Raw genomic sequence first — 22,500 nt, 5'->3', positions numbered from 1 at the left:
GAAAGAGAGAACGAGAGAGAGGGGAGGAAGAGGAGGGAGAGGGAGACAGAACTAGGGACAGCTGAGTGAATAAAACAGCTGAGTGAATAAAACGTGCGGAATGTCAACAACGGGGGGACGCCGGATACTCGAGAGACGCGAGGCTCGGATTGGATTAAAACTCAAAATCGAGTTCTCCCCTTCGTTCGCGCTCGCTCAAATTTACTTTGCGAACTTTCCATATTCCCCGCTCGTCGCGATACGTTTCGTCCGCGTCCGCGTCCGCTCGCGGCGACGACGACGACGACGACGACGACGACGACGACGACGACGACGACGACGACGACGACGACGACGACGACGACGACGACGACGACGACGACGACGACGACGAGGTCCAAGGCGAGGACGACTTTTTATTTTCTCTCGACGTCCCCGTCGGAAGTCGTCCGCGAGAGTCCTCGCGGAAGTTCACTCGGTGTAATCCGCTCGAATCCCATTCCGCCGCGTCGCATCGCCGCGTCGTCGTTACTCGCTGCGCTGTGCTGCGCCGCGTCGCGTCGCGTCGTGCCGTCTTCCTCGTTTTGATCAAATGATCGCCGCGCCGATCCCAGAATCCCTTTGATGGAATTTTCGAGTCGGATAGGATCCCACACAGGAGCTGCCGCCGTATGTCCGCGTATTCGATCACGAATACGCGGACTAACTTACAACGAGTAAAGTTCGCGCGCGCCGGTCGCCGCGCCCAAGCATGGTGCGGAAACAGCAGGACAATATTCGCCGTTAGAAGGAGATGCGCACAGTAAGGTGGACTTGATGTCCCTTTTCTATTAGACGGTGACCTTTTACAGAGTGGCGGAGGCGACAGCGGCGGCAATGAAATTCGATTGCGAGTGTGCGCGAAGAACGACATTTACCTCGCCTTTCCTCGCTATGATTTAATAACAGGCATTCCTTGAAAGCTTTGCAATTGGACAGAGCTCTCGAGAACTTGGTTACCTAATTAAAATTCGAAAATTAAGTCTCGAGCGGTATTAAGCCGCAACTCCGGGAACTCTCTTTCCCTCTATCTCTCTTTCGTTCAAACATTTATTTAGATTTAAATCTTCCCTCTCAATCGAGATCGCGATCAAGGGTAACTCGACGATTCCGCCGAGACTTACTCTTCTCTCGCGCGAATAGTAAATAATAAATGATGACGAGAAAATTGGAGGACTCTCTTCCAAGAGAAAGAGAGAAAGAACTCACTCGGCAAAAGCTACGCTATTTACGGACAACTTGCGCGATCTTCACTTGTTTTCTCTGTAGCTCTATGGTCTTCTTCTTTACTCTCTTCTTACTTAAGTGCTACAGATTCGGGACGGTGCGTCGGCAATGAAATTTCGATCGCGAGCGATTAATGAGAGTATACTTATCGATTTAATTGACGTAACTTTTCCCGCCGCGCGGATTATCAGCGCTATTCGGCTGCTCATTACGTCGTAATCCGCACGATTAATATTTCAAATGTCGTACGGGCGATCGCAAATCGCGCAATATGATTAATGCGGGCTCACAATAAAACATTCACGGCCGAATGCAATTAGGATTCCAGTCGCGGTGCTGCGAAACCGAATTTCGCCCGATATAATATGTCGCGCGATGATGACTGTACATGAAGAGAGAGAGAGAGAGAGAGAGGGAGAGGGAGAGAGAGAGAGAGAGAGAGAGAGAGGGAGAGAGAGAGAGAGAGAGAGAGAGAGAGCTCTATATTTGCGGTATCTCTCTGCAGCAATCCAAATTGATTATTCCCGACCGATTTCACACTTCGTGCGCCGTTCAGCGAACGCTTCCGGGCACTCCCGACTGTCTGTCGCGCTCCAATCATCAGCGACGATTCATATTAATTAATTACAATCCCGACGCGAGGATAACGACGAGGTGGATGTAGTGTGGTTTTCGGGTTCCTCCTTTTGTCGCGTTTGGGTCGCGAACGCCATCGGTGAGGAAATACATATTGCCATCTGGATTTGACGGCATAATAAATCCCAACCGACACTTGACCGGAAATACACTCGATCCGATTTGTCTAATTTGTAGCTTTTGGCTCAGTGTGTCTGTATTCCTTTTATTCAATCAATTGTATGCTTGTGTGCAGGAAGGTTGTCTGTAATTTTTTTGTATGAGCTTCGGAATATGTCCGTCCGGTCCAATGGGAAAAGTCTCCCACTGGGCAGGACGGATGCATTCTGGAACTGAAATAAAAAATTACGGACGACCTTTCACGAGAGCGTACCTTTATAACATTTCGTAATTGTGGACTGTTATTAGCGACAAGTACTTTCTTTTTATAAGGCGAATAGAACAAAGCAACAAAATATACATATATAATACTGATAAAGTGTTATAATATATATAATTGGAAAAGAAAAAAAAAAAAATATATATATATATATGTAAGTCACACACTTACAGTATAAGTTAATAAGTCGGTCAGAATATTAATATCCCTCCACGTGAATCGCGCGAATTGGCGGGAGTACTCGTTGCAATTTTTCTCGAACAATATTCGTCCATGCAACTCGGTGATTCCTCGTTTCTGTTTCGAGCATAGCCTCCGGCACAGCCATCCGCTTCGCCAGTTTCTCTCTCTCTCTCTCTCTCCCCCTTCTCCCTCTCTACGATTCTGTGAGGATCCAGCAGCATTCATGCCGCGAGTTATTATGATGTAGGCGACATTATGCCGCGTGCACGGTACATTATGCGCAAGGAATACGCGCGAGGACGCGAGTAGTCGTGTACTCGTCTCTGTCTATTATGCGACGATATTCATCTCGGGTCTCATGAATAACAAGGCTACCGCCGCTGCCGTCGCCACCGCTCTATAGGGTTCCAGTTAACAATTTCGGCCGTTGCATATCGACAGATGAGCGCAAGCTAATCAACGCACGCGCCCGTGGCCGTGATTGCGAGGGGAGGAGAAAAAGAGAGAAAGATCTGACCATCCCCTTTTCACGAGATTATAATTTAATTTTTTCCCTTTCTTAATATCATAATTTTCAGAGCGTTTGGAAATGTTGAATATCCCCCGGCAGCGAAACCGCGCTGACAAAAATTCAACGACATTAAGAGAGCATACGTGAGAAATCGCTAAAGACGAGAAAGACACGAGAAACCTGCGAAAGTCCTCGCCGCATTACGTGCGCGGTGCGGTACGTTTCATGTCTGTCTCGTTTTCGCACTCGGAGTTTACGAAGGAGAGCGTGTGCGATTCGTCCCACGATAAGCGAAGAAAATCGATGCTGCGCAATCGACGTGATCGACAAGATTTGCATAACTTGATTCGTTGACGCGCCTCGGTCGAATCCTCCGGGCGCAACGAGCTCCGACGAGTGTGTCTCGCCGATTCGATTGTGGTGCGCACGATGGCCCGCTTGCTAATTCTTCAATTAATTTGTCGCGTATCGAACGTACGCGGAGGCAACTCGACGTGCGCCTGCATGAATCAACGCTCGATGATTACGATTAATGCCGCTAAGATTATTGTCACTTTTACAGTTAATTTTACAGTTTTTTGCTGTTCCAACGATGGTAACAGCAATTTGCATATAAAATTATGATCAATAACGCTACTGCGTGACATTTACCATGACAATAGGTGTCCCGACTGTAATTCTTTGAGTATACGTTTGCACTCGCAAACGTCAAACACACTTTATCCCCAGATTGCAGATTGACGCGATCTATACGCGAGTGTGCGATAGCGAGCGCGTACATAAAGTTCGGCTGACTTATCGCGCGCTCGTTCCACTTCTCGACGGCTCGCGGCGTTTCGGGCGTTCCGAGGTTTACTCGCACGGATTTTTCGCGCGTTTTTCCTCTTTTCACCATTAATCCTACAGATTTCGCCCGGAAATCACAAAGATTCACGACTTGTTTCACTCGCCCGAGAAGTTTAGAGTCATCGCGCGCGCGCGCGCGCGCGCCCGCGAATCTCTCGTTGACAGGGCGAGTGCGCGTAGAGGAGGATACCGATAATTTGTCGTCGTCGTCGTCGTCGTCGTCGTTCGACAATGGTGTTTTCATTGCACGTAATTAACGGACTTGGGAAGTTCCGTTAGTTTGGAAACTTCGTTAGGAGATCTTTGCTGTAAGGAGCTTTGCGTAAGCCCGTATAAATCCCCGGCATTAAATATAACCGGTATATCGACGAAACGGATTAAAAGCCGGTCGTCGCGACGCTCTCGCGCGCGCTTCTTTCGACAATTGAGAGTAGTTTCGTAATTAATGTCGCAATTAATTCAATTTACTTACCTGCTTCTCGGCGGCGGTTGGCTCGCGCGTCCGCCTCTTTTCGTATTGCTCGATTTGTGTCTCATGTCCTCCTGTAATCTATAGCGGCGGAAGAATTGCGGGACAGCGAGACAGGATCGCGCGCGCAGGGAGAAAGGAAAGAAAATAATCAAAGAACAAGACGCACGCAGTCGTTTGTTTTTTCACGTTTCTTTTATAAAACCAAGTAGCGTACTGATAGATTTTTTAATGTCAGTATACATCGTAACACACACACACTCTCTCTCTCTCTCTCTCTCTCTCTCTTTCTCTCTCTCTCATGATCTTCGCGTGGCATACCCGCTCGCGCGACGAGTGCGTCTCGCTCCATCTCGGCAACGTCTTTCTTCGTTTGATCGACCGAGATTAATCGATCGCACCCGCCGATTGTGGCGCACATTGTTGGGAACATACGATTTGTTGAGCATAAGGTACCGCGAACGTAGATCAGTAAAGCTATTCGGCCATTCTCGCATCTCGCGCATTTCCTCATCGCTGAAGTCTTTGATTGCTCGCTGTTTCCTCCCGCGTTCCTCTTTTTCTCTCTTTTCTTCACCTGGCGTTTTCTTTCTATTTCTCTTTCTCCCACCCACTCGCTCACTTTCATACATATTCACACACACACGCACACATCCACATCATCCGCACACACACACACACACACACACATACACACACACACACACACATACATACGTGTACATTTTTTCTCTCTCTCTTCCATCCCTTTTATTTTCCGTCTCGCCTCGCCTTCTCCGTTCGTTATTTTAAGCATCAACGAGGAAGAGCACGGTTACTCGCTCGGAAAAGTATCGTGTGTATTTAAAAAATAAAATAATTTGTTCCACTTAACGCAACGTGTCGGTCGTTCTTGGCCACATTTCCATTTGTTGTTCAACGTCTCTTGTAACATTATTACGCGGTATGCACGACGATTCCGCCTCTTCTCGTGCTGGTCGATTTGTGTCTCTCTCGTTTTTTCTTGCTCTCTTTCCTCCTTTTCCCCTTCTGATTTTCTTCCCCTCTCGCGTTGCTTTCTTCTCTTTAGCAAGTTAACAAACTTATCACGAGTGGTGAAATATATGTGTGTATACGTGCGTCAATGCGCGCGTATGTGCCGTGTGTGAATGCGTGCGAATGTTCGATTCATTAAATAGAAAAATTATTATCGCTACCGCGAACCCAGCATGCACTACGGCTATTTGTATCGTACAGGAGAATTTTTCCTCGCCCGTTCGCTCTCTCTCTCTCTCTCTCTCTCTTTCTCTCTCTCTCTCTCTCTCTCTCTCTCTCTCTCTGCTTCATCGACATTTTTTTCTTTTTTATTGTTTCACACATTTATATATTTGTAAAACAACATACATCCCGCGATTTCTTCTCAGTCATTCCTCACCTCGACTGCCGGCCACCGCCCCCGTTTTCGCCGATACTCGCGTTCGCGCATGACGCGCGAGAAAAATCCGGATTACCTTTGGCTGTCACGAGACGTACTTTCTCTTCTTCGTCTCGAGAAGAGCGAACGAATCGGGAAATCCGCGCAAGTCAGTCCCTCTCGGCGCTTTCCGGACGAAAAAACAAAAAAACAAATATTCTCGTTTCATTTTCATCGGTTCGTCGTTTTTCCGACTTACCCCCGAGGGCTGCGCGGTCCCGCATTTTTCGACGTTCTCGTCGCATCGCTACGCGCGGAACGTCGTGGCGCACTCCCGTCCACATCGTGAACCATTTTCTTTCCCCTTTTACGGGCTTCATAAGTAATGACGAAGAGATAGCGTCGCCTGATAAGCACCGGCACTCGTTTTACGGCCGCTGTCACTCGTTTACCGTTAAATCCTAACTGTGTTGGCGTTTTTTACGAGCAGGCGGCCACCGTGAGAATTTACGCGGCGCGAAAAGGCCGGGTTTCCGCGGCGCGTTTACACTCCTCGTCGCGTATAAGCGACTCGTGTGTAATCCGACGTCGTCCGCTTGAATGCGCGCCGCGTATTCAACGGCACCACGCTTCTCTCGCGCGTGTAATCTCGATCCGAGACTCGAATTTCGTTTGCGCACGGGCGACGATGCCTCTTCGCGAGAGAGGATCGTCGAACTTCGTGAAAAAAAAGAGGAGAGAAGTCGCTCTCTTCGGAAGCCGGGACTCGCACGGTTGAAGAGGCGCGAGTCTTTCGGTGTAAATGAGAGCCAGCGAGAGAGAGAAAGAGAGAGAGAGAGAGAGAGAGAGAGAGGGCGGAGGGAGAAGAAGAAGAAAGAGGAAAGAGAAGGAGCGAGAGAGAGAGAGAGAGAGAGAGAGAGAGAGAGAGAGAGAGAGAGGGGGGGACAGAGAGCGCGCCGTCGGAAAGTTTCGCGCAGAAACGATTTATCGTCCAAGTGGATGAAAGCTTTAGCGCGTTGCCATTGCGAAGATTCCGCAAATTTCTCGAAGGCGCAAATTGGTCCTCTCCGATCGCTCCCGGGCTCGAACCAAGTTCGTTGTGTAAAACAGAACTTCCCTCGTTTCCGATAAATAAGTCCACGCCGTGAGGTAATAAACACGCTCCGGGCGAGATGCAAAAACGAACGAAATTCCATTTATTCGCGTAACAACCGCGCGCAGACTCAAGTTGCGCCGAGCACCTATTTGATATTTCTCTCGCCGGTTATTCAGCATACTTCGTGTGCGGGATCATTTCTGGGGAAGAGCAGGATCAAAGAAGTCAGAGACGCGTGATGTTTCTAAAAACTGGCAGAAAATGTTTAATCGATATACAGGTCGAGGATTTTATCGGTACAGGTGTTCGATCGCTTCGCAGGCGACACTCGAGTCGACATCTCGGCCCCACTTTTCACCTCAACTGCTTAACGTCTGTAGATTATTGAGGATCAATGGGTACTTATTTGCGCGGACTAAAGTTCCGCTCAGCGCTTCTAAGTGAACAGAAAACGCACAAGAATGCCATTTGTAGATTCTCGGCACGACTTGCCAGCGAAGTTGTATAGGTTAAATACAATCGAAAGGGGTTGTCGCGGTATACGCTTCAGAGTGTTCAAAATCAGCGTTAAACGAAGCGATCCGTTAAATCGAGGTCCAAAGTGAGATCGACATTTCGACTCGGGCAGAGGCGATTTTTGATTTTCGCTGATACGACGGTAACACGCGATTCGCTCGCACTTTTTTCTCGCGCAGCTCGTGCATTTTCGCGAACGTTGCGCACTCGGTGGCTGCAAATTCTTCGATCCTCCCTCTGGATCAGCCCGCATCTCCTCGTGCTTGCATTAAGCATGATACCGCATGCCGTGAGCGCGCTCCCTCTCGAACGCGCGACGCACCGAAATGCATCACGGAGAAGAAGGAGGAGTAGGAGGGGGAGGAAGAACGGTGCAAGCGCCCATGCAAATTTCTGGAGTAACATCGCTCTCTCCTTCCTCTTCCCTCCCACCTTCTCTCTCTCTCTCTCTCTCTCCCTCTCTCTCTCTCTCTCTCTCTCTCTCGTGCGCGCGCGCTCTCCTCGCTTCTCGGAGCGATAAACACTTTTTAATAAAAAAATAAGCGGGATAGGCGCGTCGGCTCGCGCTAAATTGCTGCTAAACGAAGGGCGCATTCCGCTAATGGTATCGGAATTTTTCAATTAACTGCTATCTTCACACCTCTCTCTCTCTCTCTCTCTCTCTCTCTTCCTCTCTCCCTCTCTCCCTCTCTCCCTCCTACCCGTCCCGCCTCCATCGCACTGTATCGATCATGCGCGCTCGTTCGCGATACAAATTACCGGGCCTGTTTTCCCCTCGTTCGTTGGACGAAAATGCGGCGAGAACGGCCCTTCCCCTCGCTCCCTCCCCCCGTTCGCGTATTCCTCCTTCGCTGCTTACTAATTCACGCTCCGCTGTCCGTACGTACGCTCGTGTGTCCGTATAACTAGTAGTCGGCCGAATATATAGACACAGACGAGTACACGTCGAGGAAGGAATGGAAGACTTTTATAGATTAAACTTGACGTAAAATGAATTCCGCGTCCGCGTTTTCCCCTTTGCTTCTCTTCTCTATTCGAAAATGGAGCGTTAGCGTTACACATACTTCGTACGCTAAAGTGCATGTGCGTCTAACGTATACATGTGTATGTTTGTGTATGTGCGTGTGCATGTATTTCCTGTGTGCACGTTGCTGTGCGGGCATTACACTTTGTGACCGATTCTTCATTTCGGAAGTTGGCGCGCGTCTACGACCGCAGAAATAATCCAATTGCACGCGACGAAAAGTGGAGCGGAATGTCAACGGTGCTCTTAAACGTACTTTACGCGGTGAAGTGTGTGCATATATGTATATATGATATATACATGAGTACGGCCCAAAAAATTATTCACGACCACCGTGTGCGTCGCTATTAATCGGACGGGCGGAAAAAATGCTCCGCCCCGCGCAGCTCTTGTCCTCTCCTCTCCTCTGTTTTCTCCCGTTTTTCTCGCTATTCGTAATTTTCCTCCGCTAAGAGACCGAAGAGATTCGGTCTCGGGGATGCTCGCGCGAATGAAAAAATGGGGGCTCTCGTACTTACGACATGCATATTTGTGAGTGAGTGAAATGAGTGAACGAGCGAGCGAATGAGTGAGTGAGTGAGTGAGTCGGTGTACGTGTGTGCGTGCGCGCGTGCGTGCGTGCACGTACGTGTATCCGTGCATCTCGAAGGGTGGTCGTGCGTATTTTTCGACGCGGCAGCGGTAACGGCAGCGCGAGCTGGCGCACATTTATTTGTTTCGCGCACGTTTCGCGGACAATGTAAATGAGGTATGTACGAAAGACAGAGCATTTTTTCAACGCACGAGCCCGGCTCGCGTTGAACGCGCATCGAATAACTCCGGAATTATCCCCGCTGCGACAACGGCCGACGACGGCCCATGGCGGGCCGGGATAACATTCGCGTCTATAGATCTTTTCATTCGTCAGGGAAGGAAAATCGCGAGGAAAACAAGAAATGGAGAGAGAGGGGAAGGGAAGACAGAGAGAAAGAAAGAAAGAAAGAAAGAGAGGTAGGGACAAGCGGGGAGTGAACGTACTACTGAAAATCGGCAGTTTTACAAAGTAACGACATTTCCAAATATTTTCGCACGGTTCTTTCTTCTTCCTTCTCTCCTTTTTCTCTTTTACGTCGCTCTGTGCATGATTGCACAGAGAGATACACGTCTCCTTCCCTCTTTCCCTCTTTCTTCCCTCGTAAATTCCCCGTAATGAACGAGACGCCACGCTGCGGCAACTCGAACGCGCGCTGCCACGTTTTGACATTCGTCCCCGCACACGACGATAAATTGATTACCTTAATGAGAAACGAAAGAGTGGACATATTGTGCACCCGAGCGCGCGTATGTGTAAGTGCGTGAGTGTATATGTGTGTGTTTGCGTTGGTATGTGTGCGCGTGTATGGGACACGAAGCAGAGAGAGAGAGCTTTGTGCAGCTTTCGTCGCGTGAATCCTAAACGGCATCCTATTTACCCGTTGTACCGGCGGCTCTCCCTCTCTCCCCCCTCTCTCTCTCTTTCTCTCTTTTCCCCTCCCCCTCCCCCTCTCTATCTCTTTCTCTCCTTCTATCTTTCTATTTTCCTATCTGAGATTCGATCCATTCTTCGTGACATTGGTGGCGCATGAATAAATAAAAGAAATAAATTAATGAACAAATGAGTAAGACACGCGTTAAGCAGAATAGACGAAGCTGATTTAGTCGCAAAGCTCGAAAAGTTGGAACTTGAATCGTGTTAAATTTTTTTAATTTGTGAAAAGATTTTAATCGCTCGAGAATTCGGAAAATAGAAAACGGCGCGTGTGTTGATCGCGCGAGTTTGCGAGAGAGCGCGTTCTCCGGCGAAAAAGTATTCTATGTCGCGGGAACGACATGAAAAAATGCTTCGGCAATTCAGCGAGAAAACGGCGCCACTCGATCTCTCGACGTTTCGAGCCGACGACGCTTCCCGTAACGCGCGGTTACGCTCCGCTATTGTCTCCGTGGAACTGCGGTTTAACAGACCGATCGTCGTGCCGCTCGATCTTTCGATCGGGAAACCGACACTTGCGATTATTAAAGCTCTACGCCGAGGAGAAGGAAGATTTGTCCCCCGAGTTTCGCCCTCTCTCCCTCCCACCTCTCCCTCTATCCCGCTCCCCCTTCGCCGCGGAAAATTTCTATATGTACAACGTGTCCTGTGTCGATGTCTCCCTGTGTGTATGTGTGTGTGTGTGTGTGTGTGCGTGAGCGTGTTTCTCTTTCTTGCGTTAAGTAGCGCTATTAACTGTATACTCGTAATATTCTCCTTGTTTTTTCACATTTTCGTGTATTTTTCTCTTTTTTTTTTAAATCTGTGTTGCAACGTTACTCTCGTTCTCTATAACAGACAATCAACGCTATTAGACAATAGGACTTTTGCATCGATAATAGTGAGTACTAACAATGATGATAGTTAATCGTAATATGATGATAATAGTCTCAATGATATAATATCGACAATAATAATAGTAGTTTAGTCTTCAATATACATATTCAATGTATATATATATAGATTCTTCCGATTATAATAATACAAGTTTAATAATATCCCTATCGTATATATAGTCAATCGTTTTCATACGTATGCGTGTGTGTATATATACATATAACGTATGCTTTGTAATAATTTACGATTAAATCGATATAGCGTAAACCTCTGCATCCTCCCACCCCCGCTCTACCTTCCCCTATTGTATTCTTCCTTAACTTTAACTCACGCAAATACACACGTACACACACGCGCTCCCATTCTTTCACTCTCTTGCTCATTCTCTCACTCTTTCTCTCTCGCTCGCTTCACGCCAGTTTCACGCGGCGTCATTCTCAATCTCGACGCACATTTTGAAAGCGTTTTAGTGATATCACAGTGATTTCATTGCTCCAATATTATCGATAGAGTAAAAGTCCGCAGGCGGTGCGGCGTTCCTGGCGCGACTTCGTCGCGATGCAGCCGCACGCGGAGTAGAGCATTCTCGCGATCACCTATTTCGCATTCGAGCCTTCCGTCCATCCGTCCATCTATCGTTTGTTCGTTGTTGGTTTAACGAGCGAGCGCATAAATCGGCGAGACGATGACGGGAGCATAAATCTCGGTCGACACGAGCGACCCGAAACGACCCTCCTCTTAACGAGCGGACGAGTAACATTTGAAAAGAAGTGGTACCGTGAAATGCGAGTCTAAATTATTCGCAATGCGCGGCTGGCCCGACAAACATGCGCTTGTACGCACGCACGCACGCACGCACGCACGCACGCACGCACGCACGCACGCACGCACGCACGCACGCACGCGCGCACGCACGCACGCACGCACGCACGCACGCACGCACGCGCGCACGCACGCACGCACGCATACACACATGCACACGTTTGGTACGTTTACGTTAACTCAATGCGCCAAATTTACACGATATCGATTGATTCTGATTTGATCAGTCAGTCGGATAATAGAATATTAAATATAGATGTTTTATACATATATATATATATACACATATATTTTTTTTTAACGCGCATTGTGATACTGCCCAAGTGACTCGCTCGTACAGTGAAAATTCAGTCGGGTCTGTTAAGCGATGTTGGCTGCGAGATTCTTCGTGTATAGTCGAGTCGTGTATCGTTAAAACTACATTAAAATCGACAACCGATGCGGAAGGACGCGGTAATATTTTTCGGCTGGGAAATAATGCGCAGTGTACATTCGCACGAGCGATATTTTAATCCACTTAACGCGAGTCGCGAGCGCCCGCTCGCGTTATGACAAAAATGGCCGCGTTGGAAAGTCATTTTAGCGCCGAGCTTGCATATTTATTTACTCCCGCCTTCCTCTCCTCATGATGCCCGCCTTCCCTCCGGTTGTGATGTATTTTTCCGCGGCGAATCGACGACTGCGTCGCGTGCAAGTAACCGCGTCGAGACTACGAGTCGCGCCTCCGAGGCCGGAATATAACTATAAAAAATTGCTCTGCCGCGAGGTCGACGCGGTTCGTTTCTTCCTGTCGAAAATTCGGAAACCTTTGCCAAACGAGGGAGGGAGGAGGAACTGTGCGCTCGCTCATGCGGCCCCGATGGTCGTGCGATAAAAACGCCGTTTTACCGTACGACCGTGATAAATTCAGTGACGCATTATGATGGCGCTCGGAATCGCGCGTTTCAGTCCGGCGGAAGTGCTTAATTCCGAGATGGAAGGATCAGCTCCAAATGGAGTTCGAGCCCCGAGATTTGTGTTCCCGGGGAGCGCGATCACGGTCCGTTCGCCGTCGTACGCGCGCTTTCCGCGTTTTCTATCCTCCTCCACCTTCCCCTCTGCCTGCTCCATCGCTCACTCTCCATTCTTGCGCGACGAACAAACTTTCCCGTCCCGCCGCGAGTTATTCGCAACTAGGACGGACGGCTCGGTCGGCTCGAAGCCGGTGAATTGTCGGCGAACTGCTATTAATACTTTCCTCCTTCTTCTCCCTCGCCACTGGAAAACGCGGACGTGAGCTATATTTCTCTTTCTCTCCCTTTCGCGGCCTTTCTTCCTTTCACCCGGAAGAAAGCCCGCGGAATATGGGATGTAAAACGCGCGGATAACCGGAGAATCACGTCTGCGGGAAGCGTTTCGCGGGGCTCCTCGACGCGATTCTCCGCGCGCCGCCTTCGCGCTCGCGTGCCGACACCGAACGGCTCTTCCCCGGGTTCACAAGTCGATGCAGAATCCGCTAGAGGTCATGATCGAAATCCAGTTGAAACGTTCGGAAATCAACGATCGATTTGACACTGGACATTAAAAGTTTATCGCGATATCGGCAAGATATATAGATATCGACGATTTACACGTTATCCAGCTTATATCGTACCCAAGTCGAATCAATATACGTATACCGACTCGATTTGGACACGATACGTCAATATCGGTATCAGTATTAATCAAGAATTTAGTCTTTATCAGATCGAACCAATTCGATCATTATCAATTTGTGAACTGGAGCCTCACGTGACATACATCTTCTTCTTCTTCTTCTTCTTCTTCTTCGTTCTCTCTTTCCTCAGTGTCTCTCCACGTTTTTCCGGAATTAAGTCGGATTCGCACTATCTGTGTGTTGTCGGCGACACGTCCCAACCAAATTCTTGTTGAAGAGAGAACAAATTTGACGTCTTGCCGACGTCTTGCACAGATAGTGGGAATCCGGCTTTACGCGCGACCGCGAGACGCGGCGGCGGGCGCAGCAACGACGTCGCGCGATAACACCGCGAGGACCACCGCCGTCGGCGAATTGGAAATAACGGATAAAGTCAATCGTTGGATCCCTACTTTGATTAATTAGTGTAATCTCCTAATTAAGAGTAGTACATTAGTGTAATAATAATCGGTAGTAACGGTAATAATATACACACGTGTGTACGCGCGATGTACATGTGTCGGCTCTCTCTCTCTCTCTCTCTCTCTCTCTCTCTCTCTCTCTCTCTCTCTCTCTCTCTCTCTCTCTCTCTCTCTCTCTCTCTCTCTCTCTCTCTCTCTCGCGCGTTCTCCTCTCTTGTCGTTTGAAGCCCCGAGTGCGACGACTCGCTAATTTGTTGCACGTCGCACGCGGTCGCATTGTATATGTGTATGTGAGTGTTTGTGTGTGTGTGTGTGTGTGTGTGTGTGTGTGTTGCGTATTTTTTAATGGTATCGCGTGCGGATCACGCGCGATTCTCGGTGATTCCGGTGTTCAATTGTCGCGAAAACGCTGTCGCGCGCGCGCCTTTGCACCTCTTCCTTATTTCTGCTTAGAGAAACATCGTTTACGTAAAGTAGATAACTGGTTTACTGACACACACAGAGATTATTTTTTTTTTCCGAAAGACTCGTTTGCAAAAAGACTTCGCCGCGCCTAAAGCGACCGGCGTTTTACACGTATATTAATTGATGCGACAATAGTAAAACGGTCATATAATTCTTACACGCTACGCTTATGTCGGAATCGATCTCTGCGACCTCGCGGTATTTTGTTTTGCGCGCTATCACTCGCGCGCGCTACTCGCTAAAATGCCTCGCACGCTCAGGATCGCTCACGATTTACCGTATTCGATTTAGCTTCTTCATTCGAATCGGTGTGCTCTCTCTCTCTCTCTCTCTCTCTCTCTCACTCTCTCCCCCATTCGCGTCTCGCTCTCCCCGACACCCTCGCCGCCTTACCGTCGAAATTACGCGGATTAATTAGCGGTATAATTACAGGATAACACTCGACAATTGCTTCCGTTCCGCGTTTCCTCCGTTCCGTTGTCTGGCACCATGATTGAAATATACCTCGGCCGTGGTACGTACGTATACCTTCAATCTTCCTTCGACTTCGTCTCTCTTGAAATCGTTGTACAGCAAGTAAAAAATTTTAAAGCGGATTATCGATGCGGAATTTCCAAGCGCGCGACAAATGTTTTAGTGGATTACGAAATAACGGGAAACGCGGGCGTTGCGGCCGATGCGGCGCGTCAAGTGGTTAGCATAAATGAGGGTAGTTGCGTACCGTTCAAAAATTACTTTGTGATGACACCAATCGTCACCACCCTCCACTATAGGTCCTCACTCGGGAAATGAATGCGCTAATTCTCGCGTTAAGCAGCTGCTTTATATCGCACGATTCGCAGCACAATTCGCCTGCCCTGAGATATTGACGCGGGGATCCTGGCGTAATGAAAGCGGAGATTGAATCGGGAAGATCTTGCCGCGCTCGAGCGGCGAGGAACGCGTGCTTAATTACACCGGTCAACGAGATAACGTTTCCGCGAAGTAACACGTGAATCAGATACGCTCTCTCCTTACATGTTGTTTGTAAGACAAGAAGGGACCAAGGATCTCTCGTTTCTCGAATAATTTCAGCGGCGATACGTCTCGCGAGAATTAAACGTTGAGAAGAGTCGTGCGCGCGCGCGCGCGCGCGCGAGAGCTTGCGCGTATCTTCTTTCGAAAAATCTACTTGCTCTCTAGCTTCCTAAAGAAGCGAATCAACGTTTCCGCTTCTCAAATTTCACAAGCTACCCCCCCTCCCCCCCCCCCAAACGTTGGGAAAACTAAACGACGTCGATTGTAAGTGCCCGCGAACTGTTTCGCCGGGAAACAGCCGACATTACACGTGGAAGTACACCCTCGATACACCGTCCTTCAAGAGGCACAACGCGTCGTTTTTATTCGTCCGACCCTCCGACTATCGCGATAACGTTCGGACAAACGTGAGGCGAAGGACCGGCGCTTCCGTCGTCGACGGAATGGGAAAAGTGTCGATCGGCCGTGATCGGAGCACAACGAGCTGTGCGTTCGCGTTTAAATATTCCCGTGGGTTGCACGCGACTTCACAAGGTGTCCCGTCCGCATATTTACCGTACGGTTCGACGCAAATAACCGCGGAGGGTCCAACGACCGCGCCGCGTTCGTGCAATCGATTGCCATATAGTGTGTAGAAACACGCGTCGCCCCTCTCTTCTCTCACCTTTTTCCTTCGGTAAAAAGCGAGGCTAGGCGCGCCCCTATCGATCCTCATACCCATATCCCCTCCCCCTCCCCCTCCTCCACCCCGCCGCCGCTATGCTAATAATCCGTTGAACGAGTGCCACAGTCTTATCAGCGAATTCCATATTGACTCCCTCGTGCCCGGTCACCCCTCTCGATCGCCTGCGCTTTTTATTTCTACGAATTACACCGATCGCTTCGCTCCGTCGAATCGCGCGGGGCCGGGGAACGGAGGGCGGAGGGGGGTGGAAGGGTGGCGAGAGATGGGAATAAAAAGAAGGAAGAGGAGAAAGGCGATGAGAAATAGAGAGAAAAACGGGAGCGACGAGGCGGGAGAAAGAGGGAGAAAGAGAGAGAGAGAGAGAGAGAGAGAGAGAGAGGAGGAATGGAGAATGAGGATAAAATAGAACAGACCCCGGAGTCTATTACATGCCCCGGGACTGTAATATCCTCGAGATCTCGCGCTAGGCGCGGAGGACGAACCTGAGAGGATCCGCGCACGGTAAAATTGAAAAATCTCACGGACGCGCGCGTCGCGCCGGAACTGTCAATTAAACTCGCGGCTCGGGCGAGAGAGCTGCATCGGGGAACAGACAAAAGCCCGGAGATTTCGGACGCGCTATGAGCGATCCCGCCGAGGGAAGTTAATGCTAATGATAGTTGAGAACATTTAAGAGTGGAGTCTAACTCGGAAAGTTAGATAGGAAACGGGGGAGCGAGACGCGAAGCGCGCGCACACCAGCACACGCGCACACGCACACACGCACACACACATGTCCAATGCACACACGCGATCGCACACTCAAACAACACGGAACCAGACGCGCGAAATGGATTTATCGATTTATCGTTGTGTGGTGTATTGCGCGTCACGTACGTGCGTGAGCGCGTACATTTCCGCTAATGTACACGCTGTATCGGGCGTATAGGATTTATGGTACCGGAGCTTGTATCTCCCTCTCGCTCGCACAACACACGCACACACGCACACTCTGCGCCCGCTTTCTCTGCCTTCCCCCTTTGCTCTCTCGCGACTTTCCCCTTTCTCGCGCTGAGAAGGAGAAAGGCGAAATCGACGGAGGGCGAGCGAGCGCCTCGCTGACACCGCGACTTTGGGAATTCCGAAAGAGGGAAATCCCGGAACCCTCTCTCTCTCCTTTTTCTCTCCTATCTTCCTATCTGCTGTCAGATTTCCTCGACGGAGGAAAGTCAGACAGCTTGCCTCGGTGCCGGAATGAGACGGGGGGAAGAACACGTCGTTCATATCGGTGCTTCGCGAAGCAGCGAGCGCTCGCGCACACCCGCCAAACCTCGTTCTTTCCTCCATCTCGCGGTACCCTTTTCCGCCCCGCGAACGCTCGCATGCGATCGTTTCCTTCCGCGAAAAGCTCGCTCGTTTACGCTTGGCCGACTGCGAGTCGCACTGCGGAGGAGCGTGTATCCGCGATTCCGCCGCGGTGCTGGCGGAATTTCCGTCTCACGGAAATGATATTTCGTTAATTGGCGGATCTCTGTCCTGTGCTCCGCTGTCTGAGAATCGACCCGGTCGCCCTCGATCATCGAGCACGCGCCGCGTCGCTTCTCCGACTTTACTACTGTCACACAGTCGTGGAGGTACAGGATGCGCTCGGTCCGCCGCAGGTGGTCGCTCGCCGATTTTCGCGGCGAATGGCGAGATTTTCATGCGGCACCGCGGAAACGCGCGCCTCTTTATATCCCGGTTTCATCTGCATTTCTTTCTCCTTCCCTCTCTCTCTCTCTCTCTCTCTCTCTCTCTCTCTCTCTCTCTCTCTCTCTCTCTCTCTCTCTCTCTCTCTCTCTCTCTCTCTCTCTTTCTTTCAATTTTGGACCCTGCGAGGCAAAGTGATCGCTCATCGCGCATTTGACAACGACACACGCATACACACATAGACGCTTACTGCACACGTACACACGCATACGAGCAAACACGGATGATGCGCGGTCGCGGGGCACCAATGCGCGATTGATCGTTTCGCGGCGCGACTCACTCTCTCCCTCTCTCTCTCTCTCTCTCTCTCTCTCTCTCTCTCTCTCTCTCTCTCTCTCTCTCTCTCCCCCTCCCTCTCTCTCTCTCTCTCTCTCTCTCTCTCTCTCTCTCTCACGCTGTATCTCGCTCGGACGCACCGGCGAGGATTTCCAGCAAACGGAAAATTAATTATTGCTGTACAGTTAGGCTGCGATATATATACATATATACATACATATATATATATATATATATATATGTATATATGTATAGGAGGACCTGTTTGTGGAGAATAAAATTTTTCTGCGATTCTTTTGTACCTTTCCCTCGCGCACGCGAGGGCTCACACACGGAACATGCGTACTTCCCATGCATACACACACACACACACACACACACACACATATACACGTACGCATGCACGCGCACATGCACATACAAATACACTCACACATTCGTTCATACGAGAATCCATAAATACCCTACACGTACGTGACAGAATTGTTAAATGCTACAAATGCGTAATTCTCCGTTTAAAAGTAACATCGAAGATTCACGATTGGAACGTCGGACGTTTAAAGGGGCCCGTTGCGAGGCCCGCGACACGCGAATATATATATATATATATCTCTCTAATTTTTATAGTAGGAAACGTATCTTACATATCTTCTCTCGCACCCTCTCTCTCGTTTATTTGTCAGTGATTCCGCCGAGACGATCCTAAACGCTGGTCAGTGTTTGCGCGGCCGATCGATCGCAGGATCGGCTGTCTCTATCTTTCCTTCCTTGCGTCTTCCTCCGCCGCAGCCTGCTCGTCGTCGTCGTCATTGCCACATGTACAACAAACACATGCACACATATACACGTACACAAATCGTGCATGTGCATGTGTGTGTGTGTGTGTGTATGTGTGTGTGTGTGTGTGTGTGTGTGTGTGTGTGTGTGCGCGCGCGCGCGCGCGCGTTAATACATTAATCGAACGCCCTCTCTTCCTTCTTGCGTTGCCTTATGCAACTATGGATTGTCATGTCTTTTCGTAAACGCGACCAAGAGATTAGGCACGGGGAAATGGGTGTCCTCCATCCGGGGCAGCTGGTATGCGAGCGTCTCTCCATCCCTGTCTCCCCCGTTGTTCCTTGTCCTTTCTCATTTGGAAGAAGTGGATTTGGAAGAGGAGGACGAGCAGGAGGAGGAGGACAAGCAGGTGGTGGTGATGGCGATAGTTGTGTTGGAACGGCCGGTTGGTAATGAAAAGATACGCGCGGATGGAGGAGGAAGCGATATGCTGCCTCTTGGTCTGCGAGAAGCGATCCTCGTTCCGCAGGATAACCCGCTAAAAGCCGTACGAGAATTGGCGCGCATGTGGCGAATTGTGTGTTCCCTTCGGCCAGCCGGCCGGAGCGCGTGTGGTCGTTGTTCTCATTTTTCTCTCCTTCCTCGTTTCCGCCTTTTGCTCTCGCACGTCGTCGGCGAGTTTTTCGATCCATCGCGTGCGCATCGCCGTTTTCGTCGTTGTCGTCGTCGTCGTCGTCGTCGTCGTCGTCGTCGTCTACGTCTTCGTCATCGTGCGCGCAAGAAAAGCCGGCGACTCCGAGAGTCCTCCGGATCGTCGGCGAAGGGTTAGATTCGCGCGCGTAACTCGACAGATTCCGCGGTCGAGACGCGTCTCCCCCTTTCTCCCTCCCCTAAAGCGCAGCCCTTTCGACGGGGGAGAGCTTGGGGAGAACTCTCTTATCGTAATCTCTTATAGCTTGTTCGTTTCCCCCGACGTCATTGTGAAAAAGGGATCTCCTCGGGCGTCTTCGGATCTTTCTTCTCGCTTTTGCCGCGTCCGATCCGATCGATTTTACATGCGGATGTCGCTCGCCGGTCGCGTCGCCGAATACATCTGGACAGAGAACGCAAAGGAGCTGCGTTGTAACGCACGAGGTCGACCCGGCGCTCGTGAAAGGAGGAAGTCCATCTTCTCGGGGGATGTGACGAGGGTTCCGGAATGAACGAGGCCGCGCGTGACCTCGTCCGGGTCGTTCTTAGCTCGCGTGGGTCCCGAAAAATTCGGAAACCGACAAAATTCGTCACCGCGCGTTTCATCTCTCCCTCTACGCAGCAGCAGCAGCAGCAGCAGCAGCAGCAGCAGCAGCAGCGCTCGCTCCCCGGGTCCTCTCGTGCTTCTCGATTATCCGTCCTCTTACCGCGGCTGAGCATCTTCGAGCTACCTCGGAGCTGAGGATCAGCTGTGCGATGGCGCGATCGAGAGATGACGTGCGTCCTCGAGGTGCTCTATCGGTGTGTCGCGGTGTACACCCGAGGACGGAAACGTATGTATGTGTATGTGTGTGTGTGCATGTATGTGTATGTATGTATGTATGTATGTGTATGCATGCGCACGACATACGTACGTTTAATTACGTGTAACGCTCATTCATCCGCTGCGCGCATGTAGTACATTAGCCGTTAGCGTCCCTCCTCTTGGTCGACGCTAGGCTGCAACGCTCATTTGTACAGTATCCGGCGGAAGGCGCGGCGAAAGTCCTTGTTAAAGACCGTGTAGATGAAGGGATTCAGGGCCGAGTTGGTGTAGCCGAGCCAGAAGGCGATTACGAAGGCCTGCGGCGGTATCTCGAAGTCGGGGAACATCGGCTTGACGATGTAGAGGACGAAGAAGGGCAGCCAGCAGGCGATGAAACTGCCCATTATGAAGCCCAAGATGAGCGTGGCGCGCTTCTCCTTCTTCCTCGCCAATCGTCTCTTCTCCCTTTCGGGATCGCGCGGCTTCGCCGCCTTCGCGTCGCCGCCGGACTCGTCCTTGCCGTGGTGTCGCGCCGCGTCGCCGTGTTCCTTCCGCAACTTACCTATGTGCTTGCGGCCGAAGATCGGCTGGCAGAGGCCCAGCTTCAGCGGCTTCACCACTCCGCACCGCGACACCACGCCGCTGTCCGACGACGAAGGGTCGAACTCGGACACCATGTCGACGTCGATGCCGACGCTCGGCGCCCGGCATCGCGCCGGCACGCTCTGTCCGCCCGACTGACCGTCCCCGTTCACCGACAGGGTCGCCTTCAGGCTGCTCTTCTGCGTCTGCACCGGCGCGCTCACCTGCCGAAACAAAGTTCGTCACCGTCACTCGGGGGTATCCCACGCGTCTGCCTCTCCGTTTCCGCTTTCTTTTCTTATTTTTCTCTCGTTTCTTTTCTCTCCCCTCCGCTCCGTCCCGTTTCTCTCGCACCCTCGCGAGCAAGGACCTTCGTTCATCCTCCTCGTGAAACTCGAAATTTACCGCGACGAGTTGGGGTCAACCCCCACCTCCCACCGCCCATCGAGAAGAGCATCTCTCTCGGAGCAATGTGAGTCAACACGTATGTTTGGTTTAGTCAACGCACTTTTCTTTAAGTACTCTTTGTTTATTAATTTGGCTTGATTGATAAATAACTCGCGGACATTTGCCGAATCGAAACTCAACACAAGAGTGTTTTCCAAAATTTATTTCTGCAAGGATGATATGTACGACGTGATGGGGCACGTGCCAAGATTTCCATGATCTACATTGCAAATTTACTCACCGCAAAACCAATCCTTCCTCGTGCATCTCAATTATTACGTTGAATCATGTTACATGCAATGATTACATTACATATAACATAAATAAAAATTTATTCATTGGTATGCGTTGAAATTTAATTTAAATTAAATTATCATTAATCTCTCTCTCTCTCTCTCTCTCTCTCTCTCTCTCTCTCTCTCTCTCTCTCTCTCTCCCTCTCTCTCTCTTTCCTTTCTTCGTAATATAAAGTAATATAAAGAAAATATGAATATTACATTAGATACGAAAATTTTTATTTAATAAAGAGTAAATATGTTATAAAAGAATTATGTACCGACTCTTGCGTGTTGGCTCACATTTTCGTTGATTTATTTTGCTCATTTCCACAAATGAATATCGCAAAGCCTTGAACCACTTTCTTCATAATGCAGTATTTCGAATTACACGTGTGCCAAAAAAGTACTTTAATCGTGGCGCTTTCAACTGCGTGGAGTGCAGTATTGCTCGACTCCAATAGCGGAGCCACTCTTTCTAAATTTCTTGGTTAGGAAGTCTTGGAGTGAAAGGAGGAGGGTCCCTAAGGCCTGTTTTCGGCATCCTTCGAAATTGGACCAAAATGGCTGGAATCACTTCCTTATACCCTTGGAAGTGATATTTAGTCAATTCCAGCCTAAATGGAAGTATTTAGAGTGTATACTTCAAGTATACATGGTGCATCAGCGCGCCCGTATCAAGCATTTCTTTGTAAAACTAAGCGTTTCTGAGAAAAATGTTTCAGATAAAAGTTGGATGGTTTCAAGGGGGACATAAGATGGTGTCATTGGTTTGACCTTGGATAGTCATTTGAAGGTCACATGAATGTCGATTTCAATATTTTACATAGAATCCCCTATTTTTACATATCTTGTAGCTTATCTCGAGAGCTTTCCAAAACACTTATAACCAAGTCATTTTTCATCAAGTACTTTGCGAGTTATGAGGCTTCTTACAGATAGATTTGTAGAAACGTTACTTAAAGAGATCCGAGATTGAAATCATATTATTTATTCTTGTTGATTCTCCACACACGTGAACAGTAAAATCGTAAACGTAATCTTCCTTTAAGAAGCCACATAGAGTGGGGTGTTGGATTTACGTGAGTCCCCTTGCCTGTCACTTTTTGGGATGCTTGATTAAAAAAGTGAGTCTCCTTGCCTCTCACCTTTT

At 49.6% G+C, this 22,500-nt stretch overlaps 1 protein-coding gene across 1 annotated transcript in view; it reads right to left on the bottom strand.

Moving 5' to 3' along the window:
- Positions 1–20,104: 20,104 nt before the first annotated feature.
- LOC105190681 (alpha-2 adrenergic receptor) overlaps positions 20,105–22,500 on the bottom strand; it is a gene marked incomplete at its 5' end in the record, with an annotated part of 13,093 nt that continues 10,697 nt past the window's right edge. The window contains one exon of the mRNA XM_025299702.1: positions 20,105–20,849. Within this exon, the coding sequence (XP_025155487.1) occupies positions 20,247–20,849 (603 nt within the window). The remainder of the gene's footprint in view (positions 20,850–22,500) is intronic.

The sequence above is a fragment of the Harpegnathos saltator genome, unplaced genomic scaffold (genome assembly GCF_003227715.2).
Source record: "Harpegnathos saltator strain DR-91 unplaced genomic scaffold, Hsal_v8.6 scaffold289, whole genome shotgun sequence".
Taxonomy (NCBI): domain Eukaryota; kingdom Metazoa; phylum Arthropoda; class Insecta; order Hymenoptera; family Formicidae; genus Harpegnathos; species Harpegnathos saltator.
Note: the sequence above shows the minus strand (reverse complement) of the source record. Positions and strands in the feature narration are given on the sequence as shown.